This window comes from Myotis davidii, unplaced genomic scaffold (assembly GCF_000327345.1).
Source record: "Myotis davidii unplaced genomic scaffold, ASM32734v1 scaffold944, whole genome shotgun sequence".
Classification (NCBI taxonomy): Eukaryota; Metazoa; Chordata; class Mammalia; order Chiroptera; family Vespertilionidae; genus Myotis; species Myotis davidii.
Genome location: NW_006296283.1, coordinates 1,515,452 through 1,539,043, shown reverse-complemented (window position 1 = coordinate 1,539,043; position 23,592 = coordinate 1,515,452). Strand labels below are relative to the sequence as shown.

Genomic DNA, 23,592 nt, shown 5'->3' with positions numbered 1-23,592 from the left:
CCTGCAACTGAAGCTCCCAGTCTCTCCTTTTTTTCTTTTTCTTTTTATTCTGGGATTTATTTACCTTCTGTAATTGAAACTTTGTTACGGCTCCAGCTCTGAGCCCGGCTGGCTGAAAGCAGGTATCTGAGGTTTGTTTAGCTTCTATAATTGCAACATTGTTGCATCCGGAGCTGAGAGCCGGGCCGCACAGGTGGGGAACCTTGGCTTCCTCCATCTCCAGGGTAACCATGCCTCATGTTCACTTCAGCTGTGTGGCTGCCGGCCGCCATCTTGGTTGGCAGTTAATTTGCATATCTTGCTGATTAGCCAATGGGAAGGGTAGCGAAGTTATGGTTAATTACCATGTTTCTCTATTATTAGATAGGATATATAGAGATAGGAAAATTAAAGAGCACTTTTAGCAATTTTGCATATTTTGCAAAATAGCATGTTGGAAATCCTAAAAAGAAAAAAGATAGTTACTACTTATATAGGGCTTTCTGAGTGCTTGACATATATCACTACCTAATTCTTTCATAGAGAGGAAAATGAGGCCCAAGGAGGTTAAGCAACATGCCCAGGGCCACACAGTAGGTGAAAGGCAGAGCCAGCATTCAGACCCAGGCAGCCCGGCCCCAAGCCCACACTTGGAACTGCCACAGTACTGCCCCTGATCATGAGTTGGCCAACACTGCCCGAAGCCTCATGTGCTCCCTCCTTGCAGAACCCCTGAGGCTCTCACACCCTGGACCCAGCTCCAAGATGCTAAACAGCTGATGTCTCTCTTTAACACACCTCTCCCAGACTCACCCATGTGGCTCCCGATAGTCACCATGGTCCATTTGGAGATCATTACACACCCAGGCCACAAAGGGACAGCAGTGGGGTGGGTCCTTAAGGGACAAGTCCATTTTCTTTCCTGAAAGTATTCCTTGCTGAAGTAATGGGCACACCCAGCTGCAGTCAGACCTGGGCCATCTCTGCAGTCCTGCCACCACAAGGAGGGGCTTCCTGACCCCCTTAGGGTCTTCAAGACCAGGAGTGCTCCTGAGCCTTCCACCCAGCACACTGTGCACACGTGTGCTCCTGCCAAGCAGCCACCATGCTTACACAGAGACAGAAGGGACTCTGCCCGAGGGGAAAGCTGGGAAATGATGAACATGGATGCAGGACAGGGATCCCTCTGAGGGGGGAGGAAGAACACATGGGCATTAAGGCTCTGATGGGTGATTTCTCGAGCTGGGTGAAGGTGTATACTTTCCTTTGTACCTCATGTATGTTCTTCATATTCGCGTTATAGACTAGTTCATAGTAAAAGAAAAAATGAAATGAAAACCAGAGTTCACTGGGCTGTAACTATTAGGTCAGTGGTTCTCAACCTTCCTAATGCCGCAACCCTTTAATACAGTTCCTCATGTTGTGATGACCCCCAACCATAAAATTATTTTCGTTGCTACTTCATAACTGTAATTTTGCTACTGTTATGAATCATAATGTAAATATCTGATATGCAGGATGTATTTTCATTGTTACAAATTGAACATAATTAAAGCATAGTGATTAATCACAAAAACAATATGTAATTATATATGTGTTTTCCAATGATTTTAGGCGACCCCTGTGAAAGGGTCGTTCGACCCCCAAAGGGGTCGCGACCCACAGGTTGAGAACCGCTGTATTAGGTGCTGCCTGTACCAGTTGTTGCTGACTTAGGTCATGTGTCCCAGGAGAGTTTGAAGGGGAGCCGTTCTGGAGCTTCATCTCAAGGTTGGTGAGATGAGAATGTTGGGAGGAGGAAATATCCCATCTTAGGGGTAATCACATAGCACACATAAAAGTGTACCAAGTACACTCGGGTGCACACTGAGCCTGTGTGCCCGGGTGAGAGAAGCACGCATTTCTGAAACTGTGTTGTGTGTGTGTGTGTGTGTGTGTGTGTGTGTGTGTGTGTGTAGGGGGCAGGGGACAGGGAGGATGTCCTTAGAGCTTGATTTTGCTACCAAATCCATGCCTATTTGTGAGAAAATAAAGTACTCAAAAATATGAGGATTCCGGGGGCAATAAAATGGCATTAGTCAGCGTGACCAGCTGGGGAGCCTGTGAGGGCACTGTCCTGAGGAAGCTTCTAGATAAGGCCTCTCTGGGGTGTGCCAGGTTCTGACATGCCCAGGGGCTAATGTTCCACTGTGGGGTGAGCTAAGCAGGGGTACTTCCACATTAGACGTCTGGGCACAGGCTGCCCACCTGGAGTGAGCCCCTTGGTATTGTGGGCCTGGGTGTGGGGCAGGCACAAGCTCAGGGAAGTGCTAAGATCCCTTTGACAGAAAGCCCTACAGACAAACCAGACTGGCCGGCGCCTTCTGGAACAACCGTGAGACCAAAGGCGGGAGTCTCCAAGGAGCCGACAGGAGAGAGAATAACTTACTCTCTCAGGGCCCTTGGGAGGTGGGAGGGAGGCTCTTCTGTCAAAACCGATGAAGTCGGGGCAGCGTCTGCAAGTGAATGAGCCCAGAAAGCCACAGCTGCCCTCCTCCAGGGGTTTCTATTCTGAGACCTGGCTTTCAGCTCAAATAATGGAGGTCAAGGAGCCAGGGCTGGAGGAGGTGCTGGTGTGGATTAAATGACGTAGGGAGGCAGGGGGAGGCTGGTGCTGTGTCCTTGGATGTGGAGGGCTGACTGGTGGGTGTAACAGGGAAGGTGCATGTGGGCCCTGGGCCAGCGCAGAGGAAGGGGAGAGGGAAGAGGCTGGCCCTCCTTCCTTCCAGATGTCACAGCAACTTGCTTGAACTGCCCATTTCATGGTGAGGAAAGAAGTCCAGAGAGAAGACAGTACCTAAGGTTATGCGAACGCTGCGGAGCGGAGGTGACTGGACCCCGACTCCCAGTGCTCTCTCCACCACCTCGAGCAGCATTTCCAGCCTGTGCTTTGAAGCAGCCCAGAGTGAATTTGTTTTTAACACTGGCCCTCGGTTCACCTCAACCCTCCCCAGTACCACCTGAACCTCAAAGGGTACCTGGCTTCCCTTGTTCCCTTATTCTGACCACCTACAATCACTTTATTGATTTGGACAAGGGAGAGAAATCTCGAGATGTGAGGCATGTTACTAGCTTTTTGTCTGGAAAATGCCTCGTTTCTTCGTCCCAGAAGAGCTTTAAGAAGAGCTGGCCAAGTCTGGGATAATCTAGTGTGGGGGAATCTTCCAGCCTGAGGAGGCCTGTGGCCTTCAAAACACCGTAACAAGTCTCTAGTAATTGCTGTTCTAGCTACTGCGCTCATGGGAAAGCAGCCCACAACCTGCCCACCACCATCAGTACCAACAAGCCTCAGAGCTGGGCCTATTGTCCTCCTCATTCCTTTTTCCACCTTTGTGCCCAGGGCCACCACCACCCAAGCCAGCCTCTGGTATGGAAGCCTGAGGCTGGGCGCCCCGCCCCTGACACTTTCTCTCCAAGCAGAGGCCAGACCCTCTCCTCACCCTCACACAGCCCTTTAGTTCCGGCCCCTCCAGCTCCTCGCAGGGACTCAGCTTCCTGGCAGATGCCCTCCTTCTCCCTCATTCCTCTTACAGAAAGGCTCCATTTCCCCTGGTGGCCCACATGCCAATCTAGGAAGTCATTTCCCTTCATCACTCTTTTGGAAGAGAGATATTTACATACTCATGTTGCAAATGAGAAAACTGCAGAGCTGAAAAGGAAGGTATCTTGCACAAGGTCACCCAGTTAGTAAGTTGCAGAACCTGGGGCCTCCTGCCACTCAAGTTTTCTTATTTGTGAATGAGGATGACCCTCAGGGTTGAGGACAACAGTGACCTGTGTCTGAAATCTCTGTGGTGTGTGGTACAAACATTTTCTTTGTATGGGCAGAGCTGCCTGCAGTCGTTGGCACTGTCCTCAGCATATGGAAGATCATCCATGATCATCTCTTCAGAATAGTGTTTTTAGCCTGGGTCCATGGAGTCTGTAAGGCTTCTGATCGTGGAGGTAAAATTTGGCATGAATGAAATAATGTGCACTTTTCTGGGAAGAGAGCCCAGAGTACTTATCAAAGGTATGTGAACCCAAAAATGTTCACAGGTCTGGGGGTAGAGAGACCAGGGTAATCCTGGTGTTGAGGAAAAGGAAGGAAATGAAAAGCTGGACATCCGTCACTGACTGGGTTCTTCAGGAAGCTGACTCTGAGCTCCGGGTGCCGAATGGTTACTAGGGGGTGCACTGGGGATCAACACCCACAGAAGAGCGGGGAGGAACACAGCGTGGGGCAAAGGGAGAACGTAAATGCAACGGAGGTGCAACAGAAGTCGTGGCCAATCCTCCGCGAGCTCTGGAACAAGAACAACCTATCAACTTACTCCATGTTGGGTTGAAATGGCTGAGCCTTTATATCACCACCTCAATTAGTCATTAAAGGCAGACAGCCCTGGACGTGACTTTGGGACAAGTAGCGCTCTGCAGCTGAGACAGTCCTGAAGTAGCAGATGGGGCTGGCTACTGAAGGCAGGCTCCAGCAGCACTCCCAAAGCCGAACAGGAAGTCACTTCTATTTGTTCACTTATTATGTTCTTTAGATTTCATTCTTTTTTTGTAGCTGAGTAAGGAAGTCATTCTTTGAAGAAGGGTCTGGGTGGTGCATCACCAAACCCAACCCAGTAGCTCTGCCCTTGGGAAAGTAGTACAGATTAAATGATATTCATCCACCCACATATCCATCCATCCTTTCATTTGACATTTATTAAGCGTGCTTCATCAGCCAGCTCACTGTGATAAGCACCTGTGAGAAAAAGATGTGTATGGCACAATCTAGTGGAGGAGAAAGACAGGCACTTCATTGAAAAATTAGAGTGTGAAGTGGTTGTTGCTGGAATAGAGGCAAGTGCCTAGAATTATTAGAACACACTAGAGGGTGGATGGATTCTTTCTGGGGGCAATGAATGAGTCAAAGTCAAAGAAAGGAGTAGGTTGTAGGGTAAGGGCATGAAGATGAGAAGGCATTTCAAGCAGAAGGAAGTCATGTGAGGGACATGGTGGTCTGAGAGGGCTTGGCAGATTTGGGGAGAGTTTCAGTGTGGACAGAATGGTTAGTCACTCAGTGGAGATAAGGCTGGAAAGGGAGGTTGTGATAAGATCATGAATGCTCTTGAGTACCGCACAGGTGGACTTTATCCCAGCAGTACTGCACTGGAAAATCTTAGATGGGTTTTGAACAGAGAATTGATATCAAAGCATCTGCATTGTAGGAAGTCAACTATGGTAGCAGACATGATAGACAGGCTGGAGTAGTCACTGGAGCCCCAGGGCAGTCGCATATGCGCCAGGACTAGCATGCTCAGCAGGCACCCAGTATCCTTCTGAGCACGAGCTGGCTTTCCACATGAGTGGCCCTCTCCCAGTTCACTTCAAAGTACATATTTTTCTGAGCAACTCTTGTTTTCTCAATTTCTCAAAGACTTTCATTTTCCATACTCAAATCTGATGTTCTCATGCATAGAATAACCTCTATGGATGGCCTGGACTCCTGTATATGTATCAGCCTAATATCATGTGGGCACAACCAAAGCCTTCTAAGAACCTCTCACTCTGGTGCCACTCACATTCTACTTTTCCCCTTCTCAAATGGGTGCCTTAACCCAGGGAAGACTCTTGTGACTAGCATCCCCCATATGTCAGCAGTGACCTTAAGTGTCCCCAGGCTAGTGGGCTGCCATTCAAAGATTCTGTTTCTGGAGATGGACATGGAGCCCAAGACAGCTATGATCACCAGGATCCCCCTCTAACAGCTCAAGGGAGGGGCTGCAAGAAGCTGTGCAGGTCACAGAGTAAATTCCAAATGGTAATTGTTCAAGTGCCAGGCTGCCTGAGTCTGACCCACTGGGATGGCAGCTTCATGATGTGAGATCATCCCAGCAAACTCTGGACGCTTAAGGGACACACAGACTGGGTCTTGGGAGGAACGATGTTCCAGGAGCTGGAGCAATGGGCTGCCAATTCCATAAGAGACTATGGATTGAAGCATAGTCCTTCCAGCTATGACAACCTAAGATGAAGATTAAAACCTCTTTCCTTGGACTATTTTTATAGGTGGAGTGCAGAGAGGGAAATAGAGGCTGGGAACATTCTACTGATGCTCAGTCTTTAAATAGAGGTACTGAACGCTCAGGCCTCCACTGCTCTTTGATAAAGTGACCAAAGCACAAATCCACACAATAGGCACTGGACAAATGCCCCTCTAGGGGATGCCCACACTGTGGTGGCTACAGTTAAAGGGATGACCTATAGGTGGTGAATACAGACAGATTCCTCAGAGGCCATGGGGTTTCTATGGGTCCCATGACTTGGTGACATTCCAGAGCAAGGCCCTTCACTATGTTGTTGCTCCCATGGATGGAGAACAGAGGTGGGAGGAAGCCTCAAGGAAGCCAGCCCATCTTCAGTCTTCTCCCTAAACACCCTGGGAGTTAGTCTGGAGGGCTGGGAAAGGCCAGGAGGTGTGATAAAAAACACACACAAATTCTATTGTTTCTGTTTCATGAAGGTTGATAGGTAGACTAAATGTTGAAAACCCTTTCCACTTAGGAATTCTCATGCTATTTTTCTGGGATTCTTTTGAGATTCCATGCTGGAGGGTTCCAGCTCAGAATATAACTACCACTACCATCACCACTTATCAAGGACTACTGTGTGCCAGGCACTGTACTAGGTGCCTTGCAAACTATATTTATTTCTCACAGAAATCTTGCAAAAGAGTTATTAGGATGCCCATTTTGTAGATGAGGAGGTTAGATAACTTGCTCAAGGTCACGTAGTAGGTAGCAGACCAGGGTTCTACCCCAGGTCTTCCTGAAATCAAAGCCAATGTTCTTTGCCTTCCATTATATAACCTTAAACTTTGCCATACACACTGATGACAGCAGTCCTGGGCTTCCATAGTCACCTTCTACCACACTAGTCTGTGGAGAAGTTTAAGGAAGGAAGGCACGGACAGGGTCCTCTTTCTACACTCTTAGTCATATACCTGTGAGGAACACAGTCTCTTAGGTCCCTGTGCACATAGGTGGGAGTTGGTTCTACCAGTAGAGAGCCTGGAACCTTAGAATTGGTGGGCCTGGCTGGACAGGTCTCAGCACTGCAACCCAAGCTCCCAAAATGTCTGAGCTGGAAGGTCCTGAGAGAGGAGTAAACTCCCCTCATATGACTGGTGAAGAAACTGACCCAGGAAGAGGACATGAATTGCTCAAAGCCTCACAGCTATTTAAAAACATTGTGTGTACACGAGTTTGTGCGTATGTACACACAGACATGAGTGCACGCATGCACACACACATGCATCTGTGCACATGTGTATGTGCTGGAGATGGCAGTGGGGGCAGCCTAACTCCTAGGCCCTGTGAATGAGTTCAGGTGAGAAGGCCTCAGAGCCCTTGTCTATATCCAGAGGGGTGGCCCACACAGAAGGCTATTTCAAAATTTTGTTTTGTTTTAACATAAGTCATTTATTTGGGACAAGGTACCTTTATAATGTGTCAATAAGAGAGTTGGGAATGAGACACAGAAAAGAAGGAAACAAATTCATTAAATAATTAGATCATTGCTTTGGCTAACCAGAGCTCCATTGCACTGGGCACTTTGGGGAGATGGCATGGAATGCACCTCAGAGTTGTTTAGGCCAAGGGAGGAGGAAGCTGGTATATTTATCTACCAGCCTCTAGTGTTGCTGGTTTAGGCCTGCTATTGAGTGGCATCAACTCCGCAGAACCTCTTGCCAAGCACACTCTAGCAATCAGACAAAACAAAGGGCTAGTTTCAAAGATATCTGTAGCCCTGCATAGCCACCAGTCTCTAAAGAGTTGAAACCTTTTGGGGTGGAGAGACCTTGGCTGTCAGTTCCAAGGACAGACGTGGGGGAGATGGATGTTGGTAGAGGAGATGGAAGAGACTGGATATTGTCTTCCAGAATCTGGAGGCAGGCTGTGCTCACAGAGGGTAAGGGCTGTTTCCATGGGCCCTGAAGGAAGAACGGGCATATACTTTAAGCAAGAGGAGTTGAAGTCAGAGCTTTAAAAGAACCTCCTGGTGATACTAATTAAAAAGAAAATCGTATCGGATATCTAGAGCTCATCCAACTGTGTAGCTTCATTGGTGGCCACACAAGTATTGACAGAGCAAAGGAATGCACAGTAGCAAAGAAGAGCACCTTAGGGAGTTTGAGGTTCCTGGTTCCAGGGCAGGCCAATGAGCTCTCCTTTATCTGGGGGATGCTGAGAGGACAGATGGAGGTTTAGTGAAGAGAGGCTTCTTCACTCTGCCTCTAGTTATTCTTAGCACCAGGAGGCTCCAACATTGGGTGGAGGCAACAGGAAGAGGTCTCCTCTCTGGTACGATTTGGGGCATTTTAGATGGAGGCAAAGCCATGGAGGAAATAAGCAAGTCCTGATGTTGCCTAGCTCTCTAACTAGGCTCATGCCACCTCCTGGGCCCCTGCTCCTCATCTGTGAAAAAGGGAGACTGGAAGAGTGAACTAGTTGACCTGAGGGCCCCATTCAGTCATGGCCTTCTGTCACTGTCCACTGCAGAGGTCATCCTCTGGTCCTTGGATTCTCTTTAATTCTATAATCAGCAAATATTTATTGAGCACTAATCCTTTGCCCAGAACTAAGTGTGGGAAGAGAACCAGGTGGGATATAGGTCCTGGCCTCTGGGAGGAGACAGATGGGGAAAACAGGAGTTGATGTTTTTTAAAACTTACTCTGCCAGGAACTGTACTAAACACCTTTCATATACTGACTCCTTTACACCCACCCCACAAAACTCAGTAAGCTAGGTACTAGTATCTCCACTACACAGATAAGAAAAAGCAACTTGACCAACGCCACACAGTGGAAGAGCTTGGATTTGAGCCCATACTGTGAGCCATGATACTTCTCCTCCTCTGTGAAATAGACACTGACGCTCTAAGCACAGCTCCTAGTATTCCAGCAGATAAGGCAGTGAAAGCTGGAGTCACCTGGGAAGGCTTCATGCAGGAGATGGCTTAGCACTGGGCCTTGAGGGAAGCGAAGAACTTGGAGGCTGACTGGGGAAGGGAGAAACCTAACTGCATTAACACTCCAGGGCAGGCTGGGGTGTGGCTGTCCAGCCAGCAGGTGTCTTCCTATAGTGGACAGGCAGGCAGCAGCCACAGCTCAGCCTGTTTGGTGGCCTCACGGTAGAAGAGGAGGGCCCAGAGAACAGATGCTTCCCAAACCCAGCAGGGCAAGAACCCTCCTCTTCACAGATACAGCCCAGAAAAGCTGGCACCCACCTGCCCAGAAGGGGCTTTTGCCCCAGCCAGGCCTGTAAACATGACTCCTTCCCCAGACTCGTTTTGGACAAAAGAGGGAGTTGGTCCAGGGTGGGCCAGCTTTCTCCTCACTGTCTAGGCCAAGTATCTGATAACTATGATAGCTAACACTTACACAACAATTACCATGAACCAAGCACTGTTTTAAGAATTTTAACTAACTTAAGCCTTCCAACATTACTATGAAGTAGATACTATTATTATGCCCATTTTATAGATGGGGAAATGGCCCCTTCACCACCCTTCCCACCCCCCTTAGAGGCCCTGGGTACCTGTTTATTCTTTAGGTCAAGGGAGAGTTCGTAATCGGAGGCAGCAGGGGCGTGGGAGCAGAGTGCTGTCGCCAGGGCAGGCTGCTGCCGGCCAGGGGAGGCCCTGCGGTGGGGGCCAGCCCTTGGGGAGGCACCCCCCTCCCCTGGCCTCTCCTCCTCCTCCTGCAGCTCCTGGGCTTGAGCCTTCGGGGCATGGGCACTGGGTCTGCCGGCTGCCACCACGGAGTCCTCCATGCCCCCACTGGCCTGGGCACAGGAGCCGTCACTGTGAACAAAAGGCAACGGTGCTCGGTTGGCGGAGAGTGGGACAGGGTGCATGTGGGTGCAGGGGTGGGGGGAGAACCTGGGCAGTCTGGCAGCAATGGGCCTTTCTAGTGGTGAGGGCTGGTGGAGATGTCTCCTGCAGTCTAAGCCAAGTATCTGATAACTATGATAGCTAACACTTACACAACAATTACCATGAACCAAGCACTGTTTTAAGAATTTTAACTAACTTAAGCCTTCCAACATTCCTATGAAGTAGATACTATTATTATGCCCATTTTATAGATGGGGAAATAGGTACAGTGAGGTTAAGTAATCTTCTCAGAGACCCACTAGCTACTAAGAGGCAGAGCCCACATTTTAACCCAGACAATCTACTCTTTGCCACGCTGCACTACTGCTCCTAAGTAGAGGTTCATGAGCTCTGGCCATAGCTGTTTCTTTCCCTGATGTGGGATACCCTCCTCAAGTTTAGGTCCTCCTCCTTGCCTGGGGCTATTCCATGCCAAGATAGCCCCTTCCCAGATGGGCATAATAATAGTATCTACTTCATAGGAATGTTGGAAGGCTTAAGTTAGTTAAAATTCTTAAAACAGTGCTTGGTTCATGGTAATTGTTGTGTAAGTGTTAGCTATCATAGTTATCAGATACTTGGCTTAGACTGCAGGAGACATCTCCACCAGCCCTCACCACTAGAAAGGCCCATTGCTGCCAGACTGCCCAGGTTCTCCCCCCACCCCTGCACCCACATGCACCCTGTCCCACTCTCCGCCAACCGAGCACCGTTGCCTTTTGTTCACAGTGACGGCTCCTGTGCCCAGGCCAGTGGGGGCATGGAGGACTCCGTGGTGGCAGCCGGCAGACCCAGTGCCCATGCCCCGAAGGCTCAAGCCCAGGAGCTGCAGGAGGAGGAGGAGAGGCCAGGGGAGGGGGGTGCCTCCCCAAGGGCTGGCCCCCACCGCAGGGCCTCCCCTGGCCGGCAGCAGCCTGCCCTGGCGACAGCACTCTGCTCCCACGCCCCTGCTGCCTCCGATTACGAACTCTCCCTTGACCTAAAGAATAAACAGGTACCCAGGGCCTCTAAGGGGGGTGGGAAGGGTGGTGAAGGGGCCCTGCCTTTGGGAGCTGTCCAGGGTACCAGGGATCTCCCCATCTGGGCCCACCTTTGCTGCAACTGCATCTTTTTTGCCAGGAGTTCTTTCAAAAAGAGCTAAGTAATCTGCCCTTCCCCGCAGCCCAGTCTCCAATGTAACCAGCCGCCACATGGTAGGGTCACACCCTTGCAATGCCAGGCCCTTAGGCAGTGTGTCCAGGGCTCTGCTCCTCTTACCATATGGAGGAAGCCTAAACTGCTCCACACAGCATTAGGCAAATGGCCTATTGTTCTCTGGGGAAGTCCCACCTCCACTCACTACTTAGAAGAGATAGCCCAGCTTATATGCCCACTCAAGGGGCAATCCCATGCCTACGCACACACAGGCTCAAATGAAGTTCAAAGACAGTGGTCTCCTGGTAGAGTGAGGATTCCCAAGGTAAACCCAGGTTGGGGCAAGTCCACAGCTTCCCTGCTGGAGAACAAGTCCCTTTGAGGGGTTCTAGGCCTTATCTTCTGTTCTGTGAAGCAGGACGAGAAAGTCATCAGTCATGGGGTCCCAGCTGAACCCCTAAATGATAATGCCACAGTTTTTCTTGGTGGACAATTAAGAGACCTGAAGGGAGATCTATAAGTATGTGTATATGTATGTACGTGTGTGTGTGTGTGTGTGTGTGTGTGTGTCCATATGCATACGTGTATGAATGTGCTTAGAGAAAGACATTATGACTTGATGTTGCTATGCCTAGTTAAGCACTCTGGGTATTGGTTTCTCATCAGCAAAATTGGGAATCAGATCTTGAATCATCTCCAAGGTCCCTTTTGCTCTGAAATGAGTAGGTCCTAAAGAACCAATCTTTAATACAGTGGACAAGGTGAGTCTCAGGAAAGGAAGCTAATAGAAAGGTCAATAAAACTGAATCAAGCGAAACCAACCTATGTCTTTCTTTAGGCATCAGTGCAAAGCTATTGTCCTGGACCGGGGCCAGCTGCAGTTCGGTGCACCTGGCTCTCAAATGGTATTTGATAAAATCTCTTCTTATAGCTATGCAGACATGATAGAAAGTAGATTAGATCATAATATAATCAGGTGGTTGTTCTCAAACAGAATTCTCAAAACCGTTTATTTTCCATCAGTGCCATTTCCAAGGTGAGTGGGGCACTATCTTGGTCCTGTCTGGTTCAATCATTGTAATGAGGCAGAACTTTCTGATGACACAGCTAATAGGGGACAGCTAATACCTTGATGATAGAATCCAGGATAGAAAGATGGTTTATGTGAAATAAGTCAAATTAAATAGAGAAAAATCGAAAGTTCTGCTCTTCGCTTTGAAAAGCCCACAGCACTAGTATAAGATGGACAGGCTTGGTCCTGGAGAAAGGCCTTAGGGCTTCAGTTCACTGAAAGCTTAAGATGAGTCAACAGACAGTGAAGCAGCTGCCAGGGAAGTGAGCACAGCCGCCTTCACAGGAGGGTAGGCAAGGCCCCAGAATAGGGAGCAGCCGCGGAGCCCCACAGTGGCTACTGCTTGGGCCTGTCTGGAGCCCGTGCTTGGCTTTGGGGCTTTGTTTAATGGGGAAATGAGAATTCTGTAGGATTCTCCAGGATTGGCTGGAGACATATGGTGAAACTGTAGACATGAAGACAAGTTTTAAGTATGGAAGAGCTGGCATGTGATAAAGGGATTAGATGTATTTTCTGTCATTCTAGGCAAAACTAGTGGTACTAATGTATGAAAGCTATAGGAGAGGAAGATTTTAGCTTAATTAACAATTAGAGCTGTTACAAACTCAGAATGTCTTGCTTGTGAAGTAGTGAGTCCGTGCAGTGGCTGGAGCACAGCCCATCTGAACACCACAGGGTGATGGGAGTGGCCAGTTGGCCCGGATGAGGAAGTCCTCTCAATTCCCAGTGACTCTGCTCCTTGGGCACAGAGACCATCTCTTATTCATCTTTTTACCCTCCCCCTAGCATCTAGCAGTGTGTCTTGGACATAGTAAGGGCCCACTGAGTGAATATTTTTTAATAACTATGATGTGCAAAGCAACAAGGAAGGAGGGTACGAAAAGAAAAAAAACATGGTCTCTCCACAAAGAGATTACAGTTCAACTTAAGGAGTGTCCAGTTAATAACAGCACAGAAAACTCATGCTTCAGCTTGTGCAGGAGAATTCCTTTAATGCTGATGACGAGGTGGGAGATAGAGTGCACAGGTTCTGATTAGTACCATGGACACATTTTTTAAAATATATTTTTATTGATTTCAGAGAGGAAGGGAGAGGGAGAGATAGAAATATCAATGATGAGAGAGAATCATTGATTGGCTGCTTTCTGCATGCCCCCAACTGGGGATTGAGCCTGCAACCTGGGCATGTGCCCTTGACCAGAATCGAACCTGGGACCCTTTAGTCCACAGTTCGACGCTTTGTCCACTGAGCAAAACCAGCTAAGGCCCATGGACACATTTTATAGTGGACATGACATAATTCTAATAGATGGGTTTGCACATCAGGCCAGCAGGAGTAGGGCTGGAAAGGTGAGGGTTAGTAGAGGTGACAGGATCCTCATTCGACGTGGACCCAGCCCTGGGAAGGAGCTCACCTCCCTGGCTCAGGTGTCTCTCTGGGCCAAGCTTATCTGGAGGTAGGAGAAAGGAGCGAAAGGGAGTGACAGGCTAGAACAAAGTGATTAAAAACATGGCACACATTTACTAGAGACTGAGCTCTGCTCCTCTCTCTTCTGCAAATGAACTATGTGACCTTGAAAACGTTCCTTAACTTCTCTGGCCTCATTGCCTCACATCTCTTTGGGGCTTTGTACATGCTGTTCCCTTTGCCTCTGCTGATGCTCCTACTCCCTCCACACTTCTGCACTGGGCCTCCATCACTCCTCCTCTTGCTTTGGGACTCACTTTCCGGGCTCCTTCTCCCCCTGGCAGCTCTCCCTGCCCTCCCAACACTGAACTGGATGCCCCTTCTCAGCGTTCCCATAGCCAGGGGTTCCCTGTCATAGCTGTTCCACCCTATATCATCGTTTCCTGTTTACTTGACCCCCTCTCAGAAACAGGGCACCTGACTTATATCCCCAGTGCTGGGCATGGTGCCCAGATCAAGAAGATGCTGGAAAGATGAAAAGGGGAAAATGATAACTCAGTGACCTGAAGGGGGATGGGGATAGGCATGAAGCCTTCAGCCAGGACCTGACTCTAGTTTTCTTTGAGATCTTGGTTTTAGTATTCTGATCCCATGATTTGCACCAGTCACACAAATCCTATAGATCTTGGGCTGGAAGGAATCTTGGACAAGCATCATCCCTCCAGGCCCCAAACCTGCCAGCCCTACTCCATCAGCCAATCTAGAATCCCAGTCACTTTCCATGGCTCCTCTCTCTCCCCTGCATCTGCTTCAACCCCACACCCCACTGATGCTACCTCTCAACTATTTTCCAAATCCCACCCTCTCCTGCCACCTCCTGCCTCTACTCTAGGCCAGCCCACTACCATCTCTGGCCTGCACCCCTGGACAAACCCCCACAGAGCTCCCTGAAGGCTGTGCCTCTCCCAACTATCTCCACACTGCAGCTGAGTCCTCCTTATAAAGATCATCGTATTCCCCCCATGGTACTTCCATGGCCCCTCATACATGTAAGACAAACTCTTCTCCAGGCTCTTCTATCACTCCATGTCCTGGCCCACTCAGGGTTCCAGCCATTCCTATGTACCTTTCTCTGTCTCCATGCCATCCTTTGCCTTTGGGCCTTCACATATTTTGTTTGCTGGGAATACTCCCCACCTGTCCCCCAGTCACCTTCACCCGGGTGATCTCTCCTCACACTTCAGGTCTCAGCCCTGCTCTCCGAGCCTGGCTGTATGCTTTCACTGGGTGTTCCACTGCTAGTGCTGCACTGTCTGGTGGCTGTCCCACTCTAGGGCAAGGACTATGTCATCCTCAGGGTTATCAAGGAGTTCAGCAGCTTGTGCACTGAACACCTCCAGGGGTGCTATTCACTTCATAGTCTGTGTGAGGAGCAAACACTCCCTAGAGCTGGGCACTAGGTGCTGCCCTGCTCTTTCCCACCATTGTTTTCCTACACTCAGCACAGTCTCTGGTGCCTAGGAAATGCTCAGTATTGAAGGAATACGTGAATGAGGCCTGCCCCAGGCTTCCCTACTCTCCCCGCCTCCCAGTACCTTCCCCATAGTCACACAGTGAGCAAGCCCTCCTGCAAGCTTCTCTCATCCTCTGCTCCCTCTCCCCTCGCTCACTTCCCTCACAATGAACCTTGGAACTACAACCTTGAGGGACATGCAGGTCGCTTTGGGGGACCTTTTAGGAAAGTGGCTGTGGTGATTTCCAAATTCATTGAGGCTCTCTAGAGAGTTGCATCCTGTTCCTGCCACTGTTGGAGCCCATCTCAGATGTCCGTATTACATAGCTCTCTGTGCTGTCCAACCAGGGCCATGGAGCTGTAGTCAGCGGCATCCAGGTCCTGTTCCCCAAATTAAAGTCCTGGATGGAAGCCATGTCTCTTCTGGAAAGCAGCCCTTTCCCCAGTGGGTCCCCTATACCCAAGGCTCAGGGTCTGGCCTCACTACGGGATAACTCTCAAGGGGAGAAGTGCTGGCTTCCAATTCTCTGGGCCTCAGTTTCCTCATTTCATCTTAATAACTATGATGTGAAAGGAGGGGTTTACCAGATGTATCTGAGGACCTGCTCACTCTGAAGGTGAGAGCTCTCCCATGGGAATGAGGAGGGAACCCAGGGGACCAGCTGATGGCGAAGCACATCAGGGTTCCCTCCGCTCAATTGCATTCAGTGCAGCTGCTCTGTTCAGGGCCTGTGAGAGGCCTGGGGACACCACGATGCAAAAGACACAGTCCCTGTGCTCAGGGAGCCCACAACCTAGTGGTGGACACTGACATGTAACCAGTACTAGCTGGCATGAAGGGCACTATGTGTTGGGCATAGTACTAGGCATTTCCCATGCAATATGTCCTCAGCTCTGCACCATATCCCAGTGAGTGAGGAACTATTACTCTCCCCATCTAAGAAGGAGAAGACTAAGGCTTAGTGATAGAAAGTAACTTGCCCGAGGATACAACCCAGGTATGGGTCATCCCTCGTGCAGCCACGACTTGAACTTCACAATCTAGGAATTTAACCCAGCACCTGCCACTATTTCCTGTTACAGTGAAGGATAGTTCCATGGAAGTGGCACCCAGTGCGCTGTGGGAGCACCGAAGAGAACAGCAGCCCAGCTGGGGTTCAAAGCAGCTCACCTGAGGGCGTCTGTGACCTAGAAGTAGCTGAGCTGCAGCGCCCACTACCCCTACCGGATTGTAATCAGGGAAGGTCCGCAAGGGTGGCCCTGCTGGTGGACAGGTCTCAGTGCCCTGCCATGTTGAGCATTTCTGTATTTTGGACAGTGGGCACACAGAGAAGACACAGGGGCCACATCCTTCCCAGTCAGGCCGACCTCTCCTGGGCTGCCCCGAGCATCCCCCAGGTTCCTCTGCCCTCCCCCGACTCGCTCCTCAGCCTCAGTAAGGTTTGCGTTGCCAAGTCCTGCAGGCTTTTTCCATGTAATGTCTCAATGTTCTCAATTGAGAAATCTTGGATCAGAGGAAATCCTTGCTCACATAGAAGAAAGCACCCCTATCCCCATCCCCACCTCCTTCCCCCACATTCCTCAGCACGGTGGCTCTCTAGCTAGCTGCTTCCTTCCCCACCCTGACTTGGCGGCCATCTCTTAGTAACAACCTGAAAAGAAGAAGCATGTTCTAATTAACACTGAGAGGCTCATTAGAGACTAAGCCCAGAGCCCCCTCCATTGCTTCTTCTGGCAGACGCAGAGAGATTGCTCTCTTGGGATGAAGGAAGGCCACAATTACCCATGATTCAAGGGGTTTAGAGAGAAGTGAGCAGAGCTGCTCCTTGGCCCAGAGGCCCCTCCCTCCCACATCTATCTCTCAACTCTCTGGCCTGGCCCTGCTTAAGAATAGGGTTAGGGTGGGTGGCACTGACCTAAGGCACTGTCAAGACCCCAATCCCTATGGGAAGCACGAGGTGGGGGGCGGTGTGTAGCATTTGACTCCAAGCCCAGTCCCGGAAGAGAGCCTGGATTTTTATTTCCCCTGGGACATAAGAGAGAGTTCAGTTTAGTTCATGTCTGCAAACATTTATTAAGTCCCAACCATGGCCCTGGCTCAGCGCTGGGCACCAGGGATGCAGAGACTGTAGGTCCAGTCTGTAGGTGCAGAGAGAGCATTGAGGGTGGGGGAAGGAAGTAGTGGGGAGACATGCAGGCTGGGGGGGGGGTGGTGCAGCAGGCACAAAGCTGGAATAAATGGAAGATGGTTGCATTCAGTACATTGAAACAAATGGAGAAGAGCCAACAACTGAATTTAAACATGACAGTGAGCAGTTGTTCCATGCCAGGCTCTGTGCCAGGTGCAATACATGGGTCAGAGGATGAGTAAGACATATCTGAGACCTCGAATAACATATGCTCTGTTGGAGTTTGGGGGAGAGAAGGAGGGATTAGACAAATATCACAAAGATTAATGGAATAAAAACATTCTCCATGGGACCCAAGGCAGGGAGACTTGGTCTATTGGGGGACTGAAAAGGCTTTGTGGATGAGGCACACTGGAGATAGGTATTAAAGAAAGGAGCCAAGTTTTACCTGGAGGGGAGGGGACAAGAGTAGGATTTGAGGGTGGGGAGAACATTGCTGAGCAAATGCTCAGAGCGAGAGAGCTGAGCAGAGGGGAATTGCTGTGTACATGGACTCCGTGCAGTAGACTTTCGGAGGTAGGCTAGGCCAGATTGTCAGGGGGAAGCATTTATACATCTTTGGGGCACTGGTCTCAAGCAACAGAAAGCCTGTGTTTATACCTGCTTTTTGAGAGCAGTGATCGGGACAGTCGGGTGTAAGGTAGATAGTGGGGATGAGGAGGAAGCAGGGAGGCAGTGAGGAGACTGCTGGAGTGGTCCAGGTGGGGAGTCAAAGAAAGCCCACATGACACCAGTCTAGTGGAAAGGTCAAGGTGATTGCAAAAGATATTGGGAGGGGACGTGGCTATAGAACTTTGAGGCTGATATATGTAGATGATGGGGCAAAGGAGGACCCAAGGACAAATGAAAGGTTTCCCAACTGGATGGTATATAGCCAAGGTGGTATTAGGCAAATAAGGAAGTCATTGAAAGCTGGTTTGGGGAAAGACAATGGCTTTGAATAGCTGGATAGGGGCCCCATGAGCTGTTGGAAATGCAGGATGAAGGCTAAGAACAGAGATTTGAGAGTCATTCATAATCAACATTGTCATCATCAGATAGCTACCACTTACGGATCACCTATTATGTGCCATGTGCTATGTGAAATAACTTAAGCCTCACAATAAGCAACAGAGCCAGCAGGATCCGCCTTATTTAACAGATAAGAAAACTGAGAGACAGAAACGTGTCCAAAGTCAACCAGCAGGGAAGAGGTAGATCTAGGACTGAGTATATCCCCTACGGCTTTCTCATCAATCCATTAAAGTAGAGTGAAGTTATGGTAGTGTGGACGAGGTTCTCAGGCAAGAGGTAAGATAATCCTGCAGAACATCTTAGAGTTGCCACAAAGGCTCTGCCAGAGATAGTTTCCCTCTTAATTACTTGTTAATTATCAACTACCAGGAGCTTCTCTAATGACTTCCAACATAGAAACAGAAATGATGGAAAATGTCCAGAAGTGCATAGAAAAATAATTAAAATGTGTCTGGAGAATAGAAGATGGCACATATATGACTTGTAACTAACATGCTTAGGGATTTGGTGGTCAAAATGTAGGATTAAGGAGCTCTATAGAGACAGGAGAGCTGAAGATAGAGTTTCAGGGTGATAAAAATATCAAGAGCTGCAGAAAAGAGGGAGGAGGAAGATTGAGGATGGGCCATTAGATTTAGTCACTAAAGATCATTTTAGAAGACTGGTGGGGGCAGGAGGCAGACTGCAAGGAGCCAGGGCATACAGGGTTGGATCAGCAATTTGGCATCTGCTCACAGAGAGAGGCAGAGGGTGTAGACTGGTTTTCCAAGAGGTTTGGTGGAAATAAAAAGAGATTGAGCTAGTGCCCCAGAGCAGGGGAGCCAAGCAGAATTGTGTTTTAGCCTGGGGAGATCTGGGAGTCTGTAGGCTGGTGGAAAGGGGCAATGGAAGGGTAAGGGTGGGAAATACAAGTAAAAGAGAGCCTAGAGGATGAAGTAAATGCACAAAGGAAGCAAGAGAGGGTGAGATAATCAGTTCTAGGAGAGGAAAGTTGCAGGGCAGATTAGAAGGGTTTTGGAGAGTCACAAAGATAACTTTGGAAGTAATTCTTTAATTTATTCAATAAATATGATTGAAGTCCTACTATGGATTGGGCATTCTCCAAGCATTGGGGATAGAGCAGTGAACATGGCAGGCAAAGTTTCTGCCTTCATGAGGCTTATAATCTAGTGGAGGACTTGATGGAACAGATTCAAGAATTTAAAATCAGGTTTTCTTCTCTACTTTGATGAAGCATGGACAGTGACTGGTAGAAGTCTCCTAGGGACATCCCAGCCAGCCTCCTGGCTCCTTGATACCATGCAAGGAGGATGGGACCCCTTTACTGTTTTGGAAGCATTTCAGGCAATGGGATTTCATACTTTCCCTCTATTGTCAATAGCATCTCATAACCTGAAATGAATGCTCTTGGGTGTGGGGTTTCCCTAATGAATAGACCAGGTAGAAAAGAGGTATAATTTCCACCTGGTGTCAGTTTCTCTTGAGGTGCTTGGGGAGGGGTAAGAGGGAGACAGAAATTGAGAGAAGGGGGCAGGTAAGTGGCCAGTTCCCCTCACTCTATACTTCTCCTCGGAGGACTTTCCTGCACAAGCCAAGGCCAATCTACATTCCAGGCCTCAGGAAACTTGCCAGAGTTCTGCAGGGAGAACAGCTGAGCTACAGTACTCTTTCCTTTCTGGCACGATTTCTGCAAAAGCAGGAACTGAATGCCTGGAAGGCAGGTGTGTCTCTGGAGCTCCTGGGTACATGAGGTCATGCTCAGATCAAGACCCAGTAAGCAACTGTCCAATTGGTATGGTGGCAAAATTCTAAGAGGGTCCCCAGACTCCTGCCCCCTTGTGTACACATCCTGCACAACACCCACCACCAGTGTGGGTGGGACTAGAGCAGTCGCAGGCAAACTACGGCCCGGGGCCAGATCCGGCCCATTTGAAATGAATAAAACTAAAAAAAAAAAAAAAAAAGACCGTATCCTTTTATGTAATGATGTTTACTTTGAATTTATATTAGTTCACACAAACACTCCATCCATGCTTTTGTTCCGGCCCGCCAGTCCAGTTTAAGAACCCACTGTGGCCCTTGAGTCAAAAAGTTTGCCCACCCCTGGACTAGAGAATGGAGAGAGAGAGATCACTCCTATCATTAGGTTACCAATCTGCTGACGCTGAGTTCATCAAAAGGTTGGTCATCCTGGATGGCTTGACCTGATCAATTGAACCCCTTAAAACAAGGTGAAGCATCAGGGAGACTCTCTCCTATTGGCCTTGACCAGGCAAACAACCCTGCTGTGAAGAGGGCCCCGTGGCTGAGAACAGCAGGCAACCTCTAGTAACGGAGGCCTCAATCTTAAAATCTCAAGGAGCTGAATTCTTTCAACACAGTGAGCTTGGAAGAGGACTCTGAGCTTACATGAGATTGACACTTTGGCTTCAGCCTGGTGAGATCCCATGGACAGAACCCAGCTGAGCTGTGTCCAGACTACTGACATGCAGAACTGTGAGAAAATAAATGGGTGTTGTAAGCTGCTAAATTAGTGGTAACTTGCTACGTAGCAATAGATAACTAATACACTTAGTATGGTTTTTTAAAGAGCATATTGGAGGCCCCTACAATATGAAGATCATGAGGACTGGGAGAGCTTTCTACCTTCTGTTTAAGCTCTTGTACCTTATAAAATGCAAATACTTCTGGGAGGAGTCATATAGGAAGCCTTTGGGCCATCCAAACCTTAATATGAAGTTTTCCAACTATCTTCAGAGAAGAGGGTTGGATGTGGGAGAGAGACAGGAATGGGCGCTGCCGCTAGGTTTGAGGATAGGTAAGGGCACTGGGTGGTGGGACTAGGAGAGAATCTTGAAGGTAGGACCAAGGGCAATCATTTTAGCTGGGACTGTTCCAGAGGATTGGGATTATATCTGTGAGGTCTCCTAGGGCAGGAAGGTGCCTCCACTGGTCCAGCTGTGGGGTACCCACAGGGTGGGAACAGAGAGGACTGCTGGGATTATGGGGAGGCAATCACTCCAGCTGCAGTCCCTGGCCGGTTGAGTGGAGCAGGAAGTGAGTAGGATGATTCTTCCTATTGAGGAATGAAATTTGGCCTACCTGTACCCCTCCCACCCCTGGTCCTGGGGGAACATGGGAGGGATAATGCTGTTCTTGCTGTAAGTTGTTTATCTCAGCCCACTTATCCCGATTCTTAATTCAGGAGTGACACTTCATGTATGTGGAATGCATGGTTGTGACTAGGACATAATTTCGGGGCCTTGGGACACTTTCTAAACTTCCCTAAGGACTGATTGGAGCCCACAGTGCTACCATGTGTCCATCCCCTTAACATAGTCCTTGTCCCTTATTTAAATGCAAAAATCTCCAGGAAGGGGCATGGCTAAATGTTATTGGTCATTCACATCTCAGTGGGAATATCTTTCAAGTCCTTTTCTGAGAAGTTCTGATAAGAGAGAAGTAAGAGCATAACCTAAGGGGTAGAAAAGACCGTAGACTGGGGTCGGAGCTGAGAGGATGTAAGTAAAGTAGGACAGATTGGCCCCTTGTCAGACATTTTCCTTGGTTCAGATCTACCCAGATGAGGCTGTGTGCCCCCACCAGCAGCCCCACCAAGCCGGGCCCTGGTGGTACAGCTCCCATCAATGAGCACAGAGGTGACGGGAATTGTAAAACAGGGCAGCCTGGAGGGCCTCCCACTCTTGAAACAGCCATCCATCCTCCATCCTCCACCCATCCATCAACCTTGTAATTAAAGTAACATTTATTCAGCACCTACTATGTGCCAGCCCTTGGGCTGGGTACTGGGAACACAGAGATGATCAAACCCCAATCTCAACCCTTATGATGCCCGAGGGACTGCCCCAAAGCAGCGACAGGAATGCTGGGAGGGAGAGCAGAGAACAAGAGTAGCAGCAAATTTTTAAAGCATTTCTGCTTAATTTTTAAAAATTATTTTTAAATGTGCACTAAAGTAGAAAGAATAAACTGCCTTACAACCATCACCCAGCTTCAACAATTTTTATTAATATTGTTTCATCTAACCCTTCCACTTTTTTGATGGAGTATTTTAATACAAATTCAAGATATTATGCATTTCACCCATGAATACTTCCATATGCATCTCTGATAGGAATATTTTATTTTGTTAATCCTCACCAAAGGACATTTTTCCATTTATTTTTTCTTTCTTTAGAGAGAGAGAGTGGAAGGGAAGGAGAGAGGGAGAGAGCTAGTGAGAGCGAGAGCGAGATCGAGAGAGAGAGAGAGATCGACGTGAGAGAGACACATCAATTGGTTGCCTCCCGCATGCAGTGGGGGATCTAACCTGCTACCCTAGCAGGTGGAGGCTCTGATCACCGAGTAACACTGGCCAGGGCTGATAGGAACATTTTAAAATCACCCCCAAACCAGCAATATCTTACTGCAATCAGCAATGCCTCTCCACCCTGCCTGAGACCTTACCAAGCCCTGGAACCCATTCCTACATCCTACACTTCTGAGGGTCTTGCCAAGGACCTGGTATCTCCTGCCAACACGCTAGTTTTCAGACCTGAGCCCCTCAGTGTCCCCCGAGTTGTGCAGTCTGGGTCCTTGCAAAGTTTAGCCAGGCGACTCCCTGCATTGTTGGACAGCCATCAGCCCCGCCTTTTGGAAGGGCTGTAACACCCCTTCCCTAACCGTGCTCTTCCTCCTATCTGTCCTAGCAGATTGAAATGCTAGAACACAAATACGGAGGCCACCTGGTATCCCGGCGCGCCGCTTGCACCATCCAAACCGCCTTCCGCCAGTACCAGCTCAGCAAGAACTTTGAGAAGATCCGCAACTCGCTCCTGGAGAGCCGCCTGCCGCGTCGGATCTCCCTGCGCAAGGTGCGCGCCCCCACCGCGGAGAGCCTGGCGGCCGAGAAGGCACTGATGGAGGGCTACGGCCTCCTGGGGCTGCCGCTGGTGCGCTCGCCCTCCCTGGCGCCCACCTTCGCGGGCACGCTCACCGAGCTGGAGGACTCCTTCACCGAGCAGGTGCAGTCCCTGGCCAAGTCCATCGACGACGCCCTCAGCACCTGGAGCCTCAAAACCATGTGCTCCCTGCAGGAGAGCGGCGCCTACCAGATCCACCAAGCCCTGCACGCGGGCGCGGGGCAGCCCAGCCGGGAGGTGGAGATCCGGGAGCAGGAGAGCGCCGGTCCAGGGCCCGAGGAAGAGGCCGCCGAGACCCCGGGTCTGCCCCAGGGCCACAGCAGCACCCTGATGATGGCTTTCCGGGACGTCACGGTGCAGATCGCCAACCAGAACATCTCCGTCTCCTCCTCCACCTCGCTGTCAGTAGCCAACT

The 23,592-nt window shown here is 49.4% G+C and overlaps 1 protein-coding gene across 1 annotated transcript in view; it reads left to right on the top strand.

The window, feature by feature from the left end:
• IQSEC3 (IQ motif and Sec7 domain 3) overlaps positions 1-23,592 on the top strand; it is a gene marked incomplete at its 5' end in the record, with an annotated part of 108,881 nt that overhangs the window by 45,715 nt on the left and 39,574 nt on the right. The window contains 2 exons of the mRNA XM_006771318.2: positions 10,655-10,919; positions 22,968-23,592. Coding sequence (XP_006771381.2) covers positions 10,655-10,919; positions 22,968-23,592 — 890 coding nt within the window. The remainder of the gene's footprint in view (positions 1-10,654; positions 10,920-22,967) is intronic.